The 14,426-nt window shown below is 45.2% G+C and overlaps 3 protein-coding genes and 1 pseudogene across 3 annotated transcripts; 2 read left to right on the top strand and 2 right to left on the bottom strand.

Annotated features, from left to right (window-relative positions):
• Positions 1 to 4,777: 4,777 nt before the first annotated feature.
• Positions 4,778 to 5,505, bottom strand: LOC137773121 (histone H2B type 1-B-like). The gene has a single exon (XM_068557560.1). The coding sequence runs from the start codon at positions 5,464 to 5,466 to the stop codon at positions 5,086 to 5,088; it is 381 nt and encodes a 126-aa protein (XP_068413661.1). The 5' UTR covers positions 5,467 to 5,505; the 3' UTR covers positions 4,778 to 5,085.
• Positions 5,506 to 5,792: 287 nt separating this feature from the next.
• Positions 5,793 to 6,188, top strand: LOC137774113 (histone H2A type 1-D-like; annotated as a pseudogene).
• Positions 6,189 to 7,138: 950 nt separating this feature from the next.
• Positions 7,139 to 7,672, top strand: H3C3 (H3 clustered histone 3). Its single transcript, XM_068558126.1, has one exon. The coding sequence runs from the start codon at positions 7,139 to 7,141 to the stop codon at positions 7,547 to 7,549; it is 411 nt and encodes a 136-aa protein (XP_068414227.1). The 3' UTR covers positions 7,550 to 7,672.
• A 3,968-nt stretch (positions 7,673 to 11,640) lies between these two features.
• H1-2 (H1.2 linker histone, cluster member) lies at positions 11,641 to 13,407 on the bottom strand. Its single transcript, XM_068557557.1, has one exon. It carries the CDS (start codon positions 13,372 to 13,374, stop codon positions 12,733 to 12,735), a length of 642 nt encoding a protein of 213 aa, XP_068413658.1. The 5' UTR covers positions 13,375 to 13,407; the 3' UTR covers positions 11,641 to 12,732.
• Between the last annotated feature and the right edge of the window lie 1,019 nt (positions 13,408 to 14,426).

Raw genomic sequence — 14,426 nt, 5'->3', positions numbered from 1 at the left:
GTAGGCTTGTGCTAGTTTCCCATTGGCTACTATTTAAGAACCAATGGGAAATCAGAACCTGCATCCTTCATTTGCATACAAGGCTTCTGTCTAGTGTGAGTTTTCCGTTTGCTCCAATCTCATACAGTCTGGTGGGCTTTTAATACTGTTAATAATGGAGTCTATTTGGTTTTTTTCAAAGCACTGTTCTTAAATGCAGTCAGAAGCAGGAGTGATTATTCTTATTGTTCTGACTTTTTGCTATTGAAATTGTGACTCATGATTTTTGGAAAGGAATAAACGCAGAACAATTTCGAAACATAATATTTAAGAGGGAGGTACTTCTATTCCCAGTGTTACTTTAACTTACCTAACTCTTTAACTCGTTTGGCAGGAAAGAGGGAGAAGAGGAAACAATTTTTTGTCCTGGCCCAAGTCTTAAACTATCTGAACAATGAAAACTGAAGGCAAGAACTGGATGATCCAGTAAGTCTTCCGTTTCATTCATAGCTTACCTATGAGGCCTTCCAGGATCACCTGGGAGGTATGTAGAGTGAGTACTGTCCTCATTTTAGAGATTGTGAAACTGAGAGACCCAGTTTGTTTGCCTTGGCCAAGGTTAATGGGACCAAGGACAACAAAATCCTGGCTGTAAACTTTGTCGTCGTTCCCCAGTGCCACCTCTCAACCTTCCTACCCTCCCACTTTTCTCACTTGGCTACCACACACAGGATTCTAATTACTTTAGAAAACTTCTCCATCATTCTCCATATCGTACTGCACTTCTTGCAGTTAGAGTGCTGAAAATTTTGCAGTACATGAGGACTCCTAAGAAATGAGAGAGAACAAACACCCCACAGCACATAAATACTCAAAATGAGATTACAGTATATTACTATAAAACACTCTATTAATATTACTACAGAGTGTTTGGTCTTAAGCTCTCATGTTGAGGAACATAAAATTAAGAGAAATTACCGAGGGAGATCTTGCCGTTTTTTCTTTTAATGGTCCATGAAATAGAAATAGATGGGGCCCAGATGGAGGCGGATTACTATTTCAGGAATTTCTGAGGACTCCAGCCTAAAAGTCTACTAACTAACAGGATGGTAAAAGGAACAAGAGCCTGGGTGTGAGAAAATTACTTCTAAACCAACTCGGTCAGAGAACTATATTTTGATCCAGGCAACCAAGCAGGAGAGTAAAGATGCTCATTTCCTGTTTCTTTTTTTACCTTCTCTCAAGTCTTTTGACTCCTATGACGTTTTCTCTTAACAATATTCACTTCCTTATTATTTATTATCTTCACCATGGACAACAGCAATATACATCAACACTGGCTCAGCTGTGTCTGAAATGTTTCAAAAACCGTGATGGAGATGTAAAAAGGTATCTCAGGTGCTGCCTTGAAGACTTCATACTCTCTTTTGAAAAGGGCAGGGGGTGGGGAGGTGGGGGGTTGTATACCTGAAGTTTAAATGGTACAGCATTTTTTGCATCCAAAACTGAAGGTTTTAAGCAATAAATATTATAAGAGCACATGGAGAAGAGTAATCACTGTGAATCAGAAGGGTCAAGAGAACTCGAAAGAGATGTACATTTAGCATTTATTCAACATAAATAAGTAGTGCCAGAGTGTTCCAGGTGATGACATGGTGTGACCTTGGGGTCGCTGGGGAGGAAAAAATTTTCCTCTACCCTTCTAGGTTCTTCTGGCTGGTCTAAGAATTAAATTGACATGAGACAAATTAACAGGAAAAAGTTAAATTTCATTTCATTTGGGGGTCGGACACAATAAGAAAAATGAGACCCAAGGACAAGTTAGGCAGTTGAGGCTTGTTATGCCATCTGAGAGAAGAGGTTAGGGGCTTGGGACTTCAAAGGGTAGGAAGGCAATTCACAGGAAGATGAAAAAAAGAAAATGTTTTGTGAACAAATGTTTGCTGGGCCAAACAGAAACAATGGCACCCAGAAAAAAATTTTAATGAACAGTCTTTGCTAGGTTCCCCCCTGTCTGCACACCTCGTTCAAATTATACTGTAGTTATCTAGGGTGAGAGCTGCCTTCCTGGAACAGGTTCTCTATCTAAAATTCTTTTAGGCATTTAGGGGTAAGGTCAAAGCTTCTTCTTGCATCTTTTGGGCCTTGATTGCTTTCAGCTCTAAATTCTCTGCATGACAAAGTGGCACATCTTGGGAAGGCCTGCCCTGAAACCCATCACTGCCATATCAGTTTAATTATTAGACCAACCGAAGAAAATTGTTCCCCCTCCTACAGAGGCCACATGGGGATCCTGAACTTCCAACCCCTCCCCAGCAATAATGAGGCACCTCTTCCCTGTCAATGTCAAACAGGCTGAGCAAGAAACTTGGATGCCACTCCCACCTGACAATGAGGCAGTGCCCCTCCTTCTACCCCAGGCGGGAAGGGGGCTGGGAAGGGGGGAAGGTCTCCTAAACCTTAAATTTAAATAAGATGTAGAGTCTCATAACAATACCCAAGATGCCCAGGATAAGTTTATTTTACAAAAAGATCACTGTCATACCAAAGCCTCCATTTGAGTGAATAAAGATAATCAACATATATTAAGACCAAGAGACACATATGTTAGAATTCTCCAACTAGGATTCTAAACCAGCCATCATAAAAACACTTAAATGAGCAAAGTTGGTGCCTCATCAGAATCAGCTGGGGAGATGTATGAATTTTATTTCTGGCTTCTCACCACTCCCCACATAGTTTTGGAGTCTAGCCCTGAGTCCAGGAATCTGAGTTTTAATTTCCTTTTTGCTTGTTAAAGATCAGCCAGGTATCAGTATAGATGTCAAAAAGGCCTAGCTTTGAGTTTAGGGGACCCAGGTTTTGGTTTGGGCTTCTTGTTTAAGGGTATAGTTTTAGGTAAAATATCAACTATTAGGAAGAAGGGGGAGAGAGGAGAGAAGAAAGATAGAAGCAAGCAAGTAGGCAAATATTATGAAAGGCAAGATGGGGAAAAAATAATTCTTACCTCAGGAGATCATTTTGAAGAGGCTGAGATATTATTTCCCAGATCTCACCCCTCCAGGGAGTGATTCTTAAACTGCAGCTTGAGTTCAATAATTTTTTTTTTACGGGGGTAGGGGGGGGAAGTTATAATCTAAAAAACAAAAATTTTAACTTCTAAGACAAGCTTCTCTTTCACAACTATGTTTTGTGTACGCTGAGATAAGAAATGCTTCTCGTATAGCAGTCACCTGATTTGTGTGGGAGCTGGGAAAAGATCATTTAAATTTAAATTTTCTTTTAAAAGTGGTCCTTTTTGAGAAATTCTACTTCAAGTTTTATTTCTTCATCCAGACAGACTGTTGTATGTCACCTACATACGGTGCTCATAAACCAAAGGAAGAGACTTTTCCCCACCTTTTTAATAGGCAGTCAACTGCTGCCCCTTTTCCCGGCTCTTTTTCCCCTCCCCCAGTCCGAGGCCTAGACCAGCCCCAACTGACTCCTTTTCCTCAACCAAGGCCCTTCCTATCGGGGTTATTTTTGGAGTCGCGGGTTCTTTGAAAAGGGTTTCCAAGAAAAATCAGCACATTTTCGTCTCCAACTGGGGCCCTCCCGCTCTGCGACGAGGTGACACCAGATGGGGAGGGCGGGAAATTCAAATCCTTTGTCCCTCCTAGAGCTGGAGTGCCACCCTTTCAAGCTCTTCTAGAGGCATCCCTGAACGGTAAATGACCCAAGAAACGGGACCCCAGATTTCAGGAATGAAAGAAAAATTGCAACGGCTTTAGATTGGCTGTTGCCATCAGTAAACAATTCTAATGCGAAATTAGAAAATCTCATTTCAACCGTGTGAAGAGAGCTTGAGGTAATACCCTACAGAAGTGCCCACAGCTTATTAAAGGAACAACAGGCAATTTTGCTTGTTTCTACAATCCCAGGGGAGTTCAGGCTCCCGGAGAAAATGCCACTTACCTGCCCTTTGTTCCGTCGGGACTCCTCCCCTCCCCTCCCCTCCTCCCCTCCCCTCCCCTCCCCTCCCCTCCTCCCCTCCCCTCCTCCCCTCCCCTCCCCTCCTCCCCTCCCCTCCCCCCCTCCCCTCCCCTCCTCCCCTCCCCTCCTCCCCTCCTCCTCCCTCACATCCCCTCCCCCCTCACACCTCCACCCCGCTCCCCGGCTCCCCCACACCTCCCCTCGCCCCCTCACCCCTCCCCCCGTTCCCCCGCCCCCCCATTCCCCCGCCCCCCCGCCCCCATCCCTCCACCTCACCCCCCCCGCCCCACCCCTCCCCCTCACCCCCCGCCGCCCCCACCCCCACCCCTCCCCCTCACCCCCGCCGCCCCCACCCCCCTCACCCCTCCCCCTCACCCCCGCCGCCCCCACCCCCACCCCCACCCCCTCACCCCCGCCGCCCCCACCCCCACCCCCTCACCCCTCCCCCTCACCCCCGCCGCCCCCCACCCCCTCCCCCTCACCCCTCCCCCTCACCCCCGCCGCCCCCCACCCCCTCCCCCTCACCCCCGCCGCCCCCACCCCCTCCCCCTCACCCCCGCCGCCCCCACCCCCTCCCCCTCACCCCCGCCGCCCCCACCCCTACCCCTACCCCTACCCCTACCCCTACCCCTACCCCTACCCCTACCCCTACCCCTACCCCTACCCCTACCCCTACCCCTACCCCTACCCCTACCCCTGAAAAGACAGCCTGGATAATCATCTCCTCAGGGTCTCTACTCTCTGAAATCCCCTAACCGCTTCCTTACCAAGGAAGGACAGTCCCATCGCCATTAGAAATTTCAGGAGACTTTGTAGAAAAGAGTGAACACTTCCAACAGTTTAATAAGCATCTGGAAATTTAATTCCTGGGGAAAAACTGAGTTTTTTTGAGTAATGCGACACAGTAATTCATGTCTTTTTATTAAAGCCGATAAACCTTCCAAGTCGCTTGGGGCTCATGGCTCCAAAATTGCTTCAACTATCAACACCACCGGAAAAAAAACTTGAAAGTAAATATAACCAGTAGAGAACTGCATTCATCATCAAAAAAAACGGAAGTTTCAGCTCTTCTTCGAAAAAGTGGGTGGCTCTGAAAAGAGCCTTTGAATTACGAAGTGCCTATACAAGCACTTACTTGGAGCTGGTGTACTTGGTAACTGCTTTGGTGCCCTCGGAAACAGCATGCTTGGCCAGCTCCCCAGGGAGCAGTAGGCGCACAGCCGTCTGGATCTCCCTAGATGTGATCGTGGAGCGCTTGTTGTAATGCGCCAAGCGCGACGCCTCACCCGCGATGCGCTCAAAGATGTCGTTGACGAACGAGTTCATGATTCCCATGGCCTTTGATGAGATGCCGGTGTCTGGGTGGACCTGCTTCAGAACTTTGTATACGTAAATGGAATAGCTCTCTTTACGACTACGCTTGCGTTTCTTCCCGTCTTTCTTCTGCGCCTTAGTGATGGTCTTCTTAGAACCCTTTTTAGGGGCCGGAGCAGATTTCGATGGCTCTGGCATAGTTCCTCCGAAGAGCTGCAGTAAACATTAAACCGTCTTCTCCACAACTAAAACTAGTAGTGTGAAGAGTTCAGAGCCCATTTATTTATAGTTGTTCAATGCAAATGAGCAATCAAGAGTTCTCACTTTTGATTGGATAACAGTAGTACTGGTTCACTAAGGGCGGGAGGGGTAGTTTATGCAAATAAAGGATACACTATTTGTTTTTCTATTGGATAGAAAAACAGCATACTTTTGACCAATCGGATAGCTTACTGGGGCATCCCTGTACTGTCCGTAAAATGATTTGTTCATATGTCATCCAGCGTTTTCTCCTTTTGCTCACAATGTTTGTTGTTAAATTGTATAAGGTAATTACGTTTGGACGTGGTGAATAAGTAGGCAAGATTAGGGCTAAAGCTAAAACTCGATCTTCCCCAGCTGGTTTGCAGTTCCCAGTAGGCCGCGTACACTGGTTGCTCCGTAAGGGCAACTACTCCAAACGGGTCGGTGTCGGGGCCCCCGTGTACCTGACGGCCGAGATTTTGGAGCTGGCGGGCAGCCCGACCCGCGACAACAAGACGCGGGTCGTTCCGCCCCACCTGCAGCTGGCCATCTATAATGAGGAGTTCAACAAGCTGCTCGGTAAAGTCACCATCGCTCAGGGCGGCGTTCTGCCCAACATCCAGGCTGTGCTGCTGCCCAAGAAGACTGAGAGCCACCGCAAGACCAAGGGCAAGTAAAGCCTAAACAAAATACGAAATTCTTTTTTATAAACTGTCTAGAAGTTCTTTTCAGAGCCATCTACGTTTTCATTAAAAAAGCTGGTAGCCAGGTTATCTATCTGTTTTGTAAAAGACAAAGTGACGTCAAAACACTGACTTCCAGGGAAATTGGACTTCCCACAAGCATTATTTTAGTGCATGCCGGGTGAAACTTCTGTAGTCAACAAAAGCGTTTCTAAAGAGGAGGCGGAGCATCGCTCGGGCTTGAGAATAACAAAAAGCAAAGAAATTTTCCTTTTGCCAGTAATAACCCTGTTCGGGCTCTCAAGGTTGTAAATTTAAGCAAAATCTATTTTTTTATGACGAAAGTTTGGTTGCGGTCCAGTGTGTATCTGTCATCAAATCGGTCTTTACATGTGATTTTTTGAATCATCCACCCAGTGACACTGCCATGTAGTTTCACAAAAGAAAAACTCGGGGTTAGGGGAGCTGTGATGACCAGAGAAAGTGGCAGTCCTGGCGGTTCGAGATTTATTTAAACCTAACCCAGCTGTCTGGGGGAGAAAAAACAATTGTACTCAATTTAGTGTGTGGACCAGCAGTATTGACAACCCGCGAGCGTGTCAAGAATTGAGACTATCAGGGGAACTCATCAACTGAATCGGAAGTTAACATGGTCCTTAAATGTCTCGTTATGCACGCTGTAGTTGGCGGCAGGATGAAATAGAACGTATGAAAATTCCCTCAGATCCCAGAGGCAAAAAAAGGCACCGGGAATGGGTGGTAAAGTAATTCATCCAATCAGATTCTCTAGTAATTAATTCTCCTTCCCGGTCACGTTTCAGCCAATGGTTTTATCGCGCGGTACTTTTGAAAAACAACAAGACCAATCAGAATGCTTCTAACTATATTTAAAGACAACTGCCTAAGCCTGCATCAGATTGTGGGTGTGTAGTCAATCACTTGTCATGGCTCGCACTAAGCAGACCGCTCGCAAGTCCACCGGCGGCAAGGCCCCGCGCAAACAGCTGGCCACCAAGGCGGCCCGGAAGAGCGCACCGGCCACGGGCGGCGTGAAGAAGCCGCACCGCTACCGGCCCGGCACGGTGGCTCTGCGCGAGATCCGCCGCTACCAGAAGTCCACGGAGCTGCTGATCCGCAAGCTGCCGTTCCAGCGCCTGGTGCGCGAGATCGCGCAGGACTTCAAGACCGACCTGCGCTTCCAGAGCTCGGCCGTGATGGCGCTGCAGGAGGCGTGCGAGGCCTACCTGGTGGGGCTCTTCGAGGACACCAACCTGTGTGCTATCCACGCCAAGCGCGTCACCATCATGCCTAAGGACATCCAGCTTGCGCGCCGCATCCGCGGGGAGAGGGCATAAAGTTATCTCCCTAATTGAAAAAAGGCTCTTTTAAGAGCCACCCACAATTTTAAAGGCGGTTGTGACATGATTGCTGAGGCGTTGGAAATCACTAATGGTGGAAAGCGTATAGTAAAAATTCAAGTAAGGGAAGTTAGTGTTCGTAAAAACCAAAGTAAGCCTTTATTCGGGTTAGACTTATTCAGGGAATTATCTCTGATAATTAAAATACTGTCTTAAGGTCAATTGGTCTACCTAAAATGGAATTGTAGCTCAGGCAATAGGAACTGACCTCAGTACTCACCAGCAGAGATCCACTAAATTTATGTAACCTTAAGATTTGCCTATGCATCTTAAAATCAAGGGGGTTTGAGATATTGAAGGGTACCAACTGTAGAGCTTTTTTTACCCATGCCCCCTTTTAATACAAAGAACATTTATTTAAATGTTAATTTTTAAAAAACATTTCCACATATTGATGTACAATGTAACTGATGGAGCAGATGGTTTTCTGAGACTTAAGGCTTACACAACGCGGTGACTTAAAACTACAAACAAAATTACAAAGTAGATACTGAATATTTATTATGAGAAAATAAATTAACAAATTACAATTTTACAAAAAGACAAAACCATAGCTATCACAAGATTCAGAAAAATAGCACATTTTATTAAGTTGAATACACACTGTAATGCTTTATTTTCCTATATTTTTGACAGCATACTCTGATTCCCTCTTTAAAGGAAAATTGTTTAGTAATATTTTCTATAGAGTGTAGACAGTGGGAAGAGAATTCAGTATTCCCTCTACGGTGGTTGATCACAATTTGTTTTATTCCCTTGATAACTTAGAAGAATTTCAGCTTCAAAGCACTGTAGGTGGTGTCAAGTTTTTAGGATTGTTTTCAAATTTGGAAAATCCTCTGTCAAGCTTCTCTCATATGTGAATTGTAAAATTTGGAAGAATTCTTCACAGACTAGCTTCTGGCTCTATACATTTCAAATCTCAATTCTCCCCTATGCACTCACTCCCAGTGCTAGGTACATGGATATATGACATCTAGTCCCATATTTCCTTGCCATTAATCCAGGTGAGTTTATCAGTGGGCAGTAGGAGTATTCCTTGAAGCCATTCTTAGATCTGACTGGCTAGCAGCAACAGAACTATCAATATATATGAGCACATCTGCACGTCACTTTATATATGTCATTAACCCCAAACAATATAGATGCAAGTAAATTTTCTCAAGTCCCAAATATTCTCATCAACATCCCAACATAATCAGACAAAAGGTGAATTGTAACAGAAGAGAAGATTGAATGGAAATAAATGGTTTTTACCAGCTGTGATTAAAATCTGTCAACGCTGCAATTAAAAAAAAAAAGTATTTTTTAAATGAGGGCAAGTGAACATACTATACTCCCAGGGGCCCCTCCCAGGACCTTGGAAGTACAGGGTCTGACACTTGAGTTTCATTATCTTCAGGGTAAATCTGCTTCTCAGCACTTGCTATGCTTTTCCAAATGACACATGGCCTTCCTTGCCCTCCTACCACTCTGTTATACCACACCTCAGCAGAGTGCCCTGTTGAGAAACACTAGTCTCAGATGACTCAGGACTCTGAGATAGAGTCAGCATAATTATAGGATCAGGTCAGCATAATTATTTCCTTGGAAACATCTAGATTCTACTCCAGAGCAAGTATCCTCTTGTGTGTTCCTTTCAGCATTTACTATAGATCTATATTGTTCAAGACGGTAGCCACTAGCCATATGTGGTTATTGAGCACTTGAAACACGGCTAGGCCAAATTGAGATGAGCTTAAGTGTAAAAATACATACCAAATTTCAAAGAGTTAGTATGAAAAATAGAATTTAAAATCTCCTAAATATATTTACCTTAGATGACTTGTTGAAATATTTTTATTTTAGTGGGTTAAAATATTATTAAAATAGATTTTACTTGTTTTACTTTTCTAAAATGTGGCTACTAGAGAATTTTTGATTGCTTATGTGGCTCATTATATTTGTGAGGAACAGCACTCATACATGGAGGATAATTATACTGGCTCACTGATCAGATATTAACTCATTATGTCCTTAATGTGACCAAGCCTCAGTAATAATGGCACCTACCTCAAGGTGCTGTGACAAGAATGTGTTTGAAAATAAATGAAGAGTGTTCAGCAATAGTGCTTGGCACCCTTGTAAATTAGTGCTCAAGAAATGCTAGCTGGGCTTCCCTGGTGGCGCAGTGGTTGAGAATCTGCCTGCTAATGCAGGGGACACAGGTTCGGGCCCTGGTCTGGGAAGATCCCACATGCCACAGAGCAGCTAGGCCCGTGAGCCACAACTACTGAGCCTGCTCGTCTGGAGCCTGTGCTCCGCAACAAGAGAGGCCGCGATAGTGAGAGGCCCACGCACCGCGATGAAGAGTGACCCCCGGTTGCCACAACTAGAGAAAGCCCTCGCACAGAAACGAAGACCCAACACAGCCAAAAATAAAAATAAATAAATAAATAAATTTTAAAAAGTTAAGTACATTGGAAATTGGAAGTAATGTTAAAAAAAAGAAAAAAAGAAAGAAATGCTAGCTGTCAACAGTATTGCTGTTACCACTGTGCCCTATATCCCTGTTCCCTTCTGAAATTCTCTAATGATGTAATCACATCTTGTACTGGACCTGTTCCTCTCTGGCATGGATTTCAACCACAAAGTTACCTTTTACATCTCCCTCAGGTTTAGAAGAAATGATATCTAGAGCACTGCCTAGGGGAAGTAATGGGATATTTAATTTTTCAGCCATGAGAGCACTGTGTATGTACAGAAAAAAATTTTTTTTACAATAATGCATTACAAGGAGCCTTTAATTTCTGTGTACACTTCCAAAGTACAAGAACATTTCATGAATTTTCATCATTATCAGTCAGCAGTTTAGTTTATGCAGTATTCATTGCCATTTTTGGCTAATCAGCCATGTTTGGCCAATTATTTGAGTATATTATTGCTGTTGTCAATATTATTTTATAATAATAAGTGAATACTGAAAATAATATTAATAACGTAAAAATAAAATATAGGTTTTATAAACTAAACAAAATCGTGACAAAGACCCTTTCGTTAAACTAGCCAATTTTTAGAATTGAATGAATGTCTTATTAGACCCAAGCCAGTAAACTATGTGAACAGTTGTGAGGGAATGGAACAAAAAGAACATGGACAAAATTGAGGAAACATTGTTGAAGACTATCTAAAGACTAGGTAAAATTAGAGATTTTTAACAATAACTTAGCTCTCTGTGAATGAACTCTTCCTGCAGCCTTACTAAAGAATGGTTATATTTGTTTTTGAGGAATATGTTTTACTTGAAAGTAAAGGACATGTTTCAACTATGCAAATACGTTTGCAGGAAACATTCAATGACAGGATCAACTATATAAACCCAATAAATTTACACCCCAAAGGGCATTCACAGGAGGTCTGAAGAAAAATTAGAGGATCAACTCTCTTTGCTTAGGTTGATTCCTTCCCTGCCTCTTAGAGCTGATGTGAAATCAAGCAAATGGGTGGACTTGAAATTATTTGAAGGAGAAAGGGAAAATAGAAGTACATGGTGCTATTACTATAAGCCCTATCTGTGATTATATTTGGAGTGTCTTTATTAGGTTTCCTGGTTGTTGCAACTTGACCCAACCTGAACTAAGTGGAGAGGCCCCGGTGGCAGGAGTTCAGGTGGCTCAAAAAACCAGGAACTCAGGAGGTGTCAGGAACCCAGATCTTGCAGCACTCTCTGTACATCTCTCATCTCTGCTTTTCTACGCACGTTGGCTCCAATCTACTCTTTTTATCCAGTAGATCTCTTGGTTTCTCCTACACAGTGACTAAGACGAGGAATGAACTCCATTGCCGCTACCACTAATGCAGGAAATAACTCAATTCACAAATTCGTCCTTGTGGCAATGGTTGAAGAGCTGAGCTGCAGGTCTGCAGAAGCCCCTGACCCGGGAAATTGTCTTGAGAAATTCTCTGCCCACCAGAATAGAAATAGGACGCTGGACTTTCTCTATCCAGGAGAAACGCCATGAATATGAAAGAATCCACGTACAATACTGTTAATGAAAACTAAAGCCCTTTATTAGCGACATCACCTCCCCCCCCAATACACACACTATTTCCAAAACTTTACCAATATATTTTTTCTCCTTCGCGTAGAAAATTTTGGATTGCACAAAAATGCGTTTAAAGCATCTTCGATTTTTAGATGTTAAAGTCCACCTAAAATGAGGATCCTTGACTGGCCGGCCAGGACAAAATGGCCGACTAAAAGTTGTTTTTCATGCGCTCAAATCCATCACACATTTGTTTTAAGTTACACGATGCGAGGAACAGAAAGATCCCTGGTCCAGCCTTGCCCTGGGTGGAAGAGTCATTGCCACCGCTCTAGCAGTTTTTCAAATGTTCCTTTGCTGCCACAGCCCACAGGAATTAACAAAAGAATGCGAGGCCAGAGTGCCTGCACCCACACTCCTCCCCGGATCGGATGATACCAACGCCCCCGAGAGCCAGCAACTTGACTTTCGAAACATGGAAAATGTCCGAAATACCAGATACATTTCTGTATCAAGCGAATAGTGCTAACCCAACGAAAGGAAAACAAACATTGGCGACTAAGGATGGAGGCCGGCCACCATCCAATTAAATACAGGGTGAAAATCACGGGCTGGAGAAGTGAGCCAACCCGCGAGCAGGGCGGGACTTTTGAATGAGTTCTTAGCCCAATCGGAATATCCCGTTAAGACTAAGAAACTGGCTGGATTTCTTTGTGGTCGTATTTGCTGCTCACAGGAGTGGAGTGGGGCAGGCGGATAGCCGAAGTACGCAAGCCTCAGGACAGCGCTTGTAATTGCTGACCAGGAGACTAACCAAAAGCACCGCAGAGCAAGGAACAATCCACAGGGATGGGTCTACGCCCTGCAACCTCACCGCAGTCACCCTTCCAAGCCCTCGCTGCCCATCTTAGTGTAGTGTGAGCAGCCTTCTGCAACGACTCCTGCGCAACCTTGATCTAGATTAAAAGGCTAAAGGTGATAGGTATATACAGAAACAGCAAGTATGGAAGGAGTATACAGGTCTTTTTTTTTTTGAGATCAGTGGTGGCTCTGAAAAGAGCCTTTTTGGGTTTTAGAAGCAGACGATTTAACAGCCTACTTCTTTTTGGGTGCAGTTTTCTTGGGCTTGGCAGCCTTAGGCTTGGTGGCCTTGGGCTTCACTGCCTTAGCTGAGCTCTTGGCGACCTTCTTGGGTTTACCAGCTTTAGCTTTCCTTGGACTCTTGGCAACTTTCTTGGTCACAGTAGCTGCAGCTGGCTTCTTGGCCTTCTTCGGGGTCTTCTTGGCGGTTTTTTTCGGAGTGGCCGCACCCGTGGCTTTCTTGGACTTCTTAGCTGCCCCAGCAGCCTTCTTGGGCTTGGTCACACCCGCCTTCTTGGCCTTGGGCTTGGCTTCCCCAGTGGCCACCTTCCTGTTGAGCTTAAAGGAGCCGGAAGCACCGGTGCCCTTGGTCTGCACCAGAGTGCCCTTACTCACCAGGCTCCTAAGACCCAGCTTGATGCGGCTATTATTCTTCTCCACATCGTAGCCCGCGGCCGCCAGCGCCTTCTTGAGTGCAGCCAGAGACACACCGCTCCGCTCTTTGGAAGCGGCGACAGCCTTCGTGATGAGCTCTGACACCGGTGGCCCAGACGCCTTCCGGCGCGCCCCGGCCGGCTTCTTGGACGCCTTTTTCTTAACCGGGGTCTTCTCCGCAGGAGGCGCGGCAGCGGGAGCGGCAGGAGCGGTCTCCGACATGCTGAATGGTGAAGATCTAGGATTCGGGTATAAGTGGCAAAACACCGATGGAACTACGCTCGGCCCGGGCCGCCGTATATATAGAGCGCAGGCGCGCGCTGATTGGTGCTCCGGTCGCCCGCCTGGCTGGCAGGCTTTGAGCCGCAGCGGTGCGCCCAAGTTGTGTTTGTTCCACTTCACAAAAGGGGGAAAATATTAAAATACCCAGCACCAAATCACCCGAGTTTGGTCGGGAAAGGATCCAAGAAGCCTCAGCCTTCGTGCTCTCCATTTATTTTTTCCGCAACCACAAAGACTACTCGTCCAGTCGTCCCCAACTCCCCCAACTCCTAGGGAAGTCCTGGGCAGTCGGAGACCACTTTCTGTTTTTCTTCTAAATTACCTGTTCGCTCCTTTGCCCCTGAAAGTTCTTTTTCTCAGGGGTGGTTGGGCACATGCTTCCCTTCTTTTGGAGCCAAAAACGAAATGGTTTCCACCTAAATTTTCACCATAATTCTGTTTCTTCGCAAGGGAAGTAACACAGGTCCTCTGTGAATTCTGCGTACAGACCCACAGGAACTGTGGACTGGGACCAGTCCAAAGCAGTTAGGGCGGGATGGGAGGGGGTTCGTAAGCCTTGGGGGGGTCCTGGATGATGGGGGGTTAGAGACTTAAATCTTTGATTTGAAGACATTGAAACTCTATCAAATCCCTCTTTTCATAGATGGGGGCGGGGCACTCTTCTCACTTCTCCAAAGGCGAGAAATTGGGCTGTTTTTAAAAGCTCTCAGGTTTCCCTCTGGGTTGTGCAAGACAGGGGGTCTGGCCCTCAAGAATAGGGATAATGAGGGAAAAAAGGAGACCCCCTAAGCCTGCAAATAAACCCCAAATAGACTTGGCAGCTAGGGACGTGTAGATGATCTGTTTTCAGAGAAAACAAGCATTTATTTATTTATTTTTGCATGCTGCAATAAAGATGAATTTCAGCACATGAAAATTCTAGGTTACTTCCAGTAACAATATCTAACACATGTCGTGGTACAGGACACTCTCTAGCTGGGAACCCAAAGATA

This window comes from Eschrichtius robustus, chromosome 12, assembly GCF_028021215.1.
Source record: "Eschrichtius robustus isolate mEscRob2 chromosome 12, mEscRob2.pri, whole genome shotgun sequence".
Classification (NCBI taxonomy): Eukaryota; Metazoa; Chordata; class Mammalia; order Artiodactyla; family Eschrichtiidae; genus Eschrichtius; species Eschrichtius robustus.
Note: the sequence above shows the minus strand (reverse complement) of the source record. Positions and strands in the feature narration are given on the sequence as shown.

Bases quoted from the DNA above. Each gene is read 5' to 3' on its own strand.
- H1-2 (XM_068557557.1), bottom strand. From the start codon at position 13,374: ATGTCGGAGACCGCTCCTGCCGCTCCCGCTGCCGCGCCTCCTGCGGAG.
- H3C3 (XM_068558126.1), top strand. From the start codon at position 7,139: ATGGCTCGCACTAAGCAGACCGCTCGCAAGTCCACCGGCGGCAAGGCC.
- LOC137773121 (XM_068557560.1), bottom strand. From the start codon at position 5,466: ATGCCAGAGCCATCGAAATCTGCTCCGGCCCCTAAAAAGGGTTCTAAG.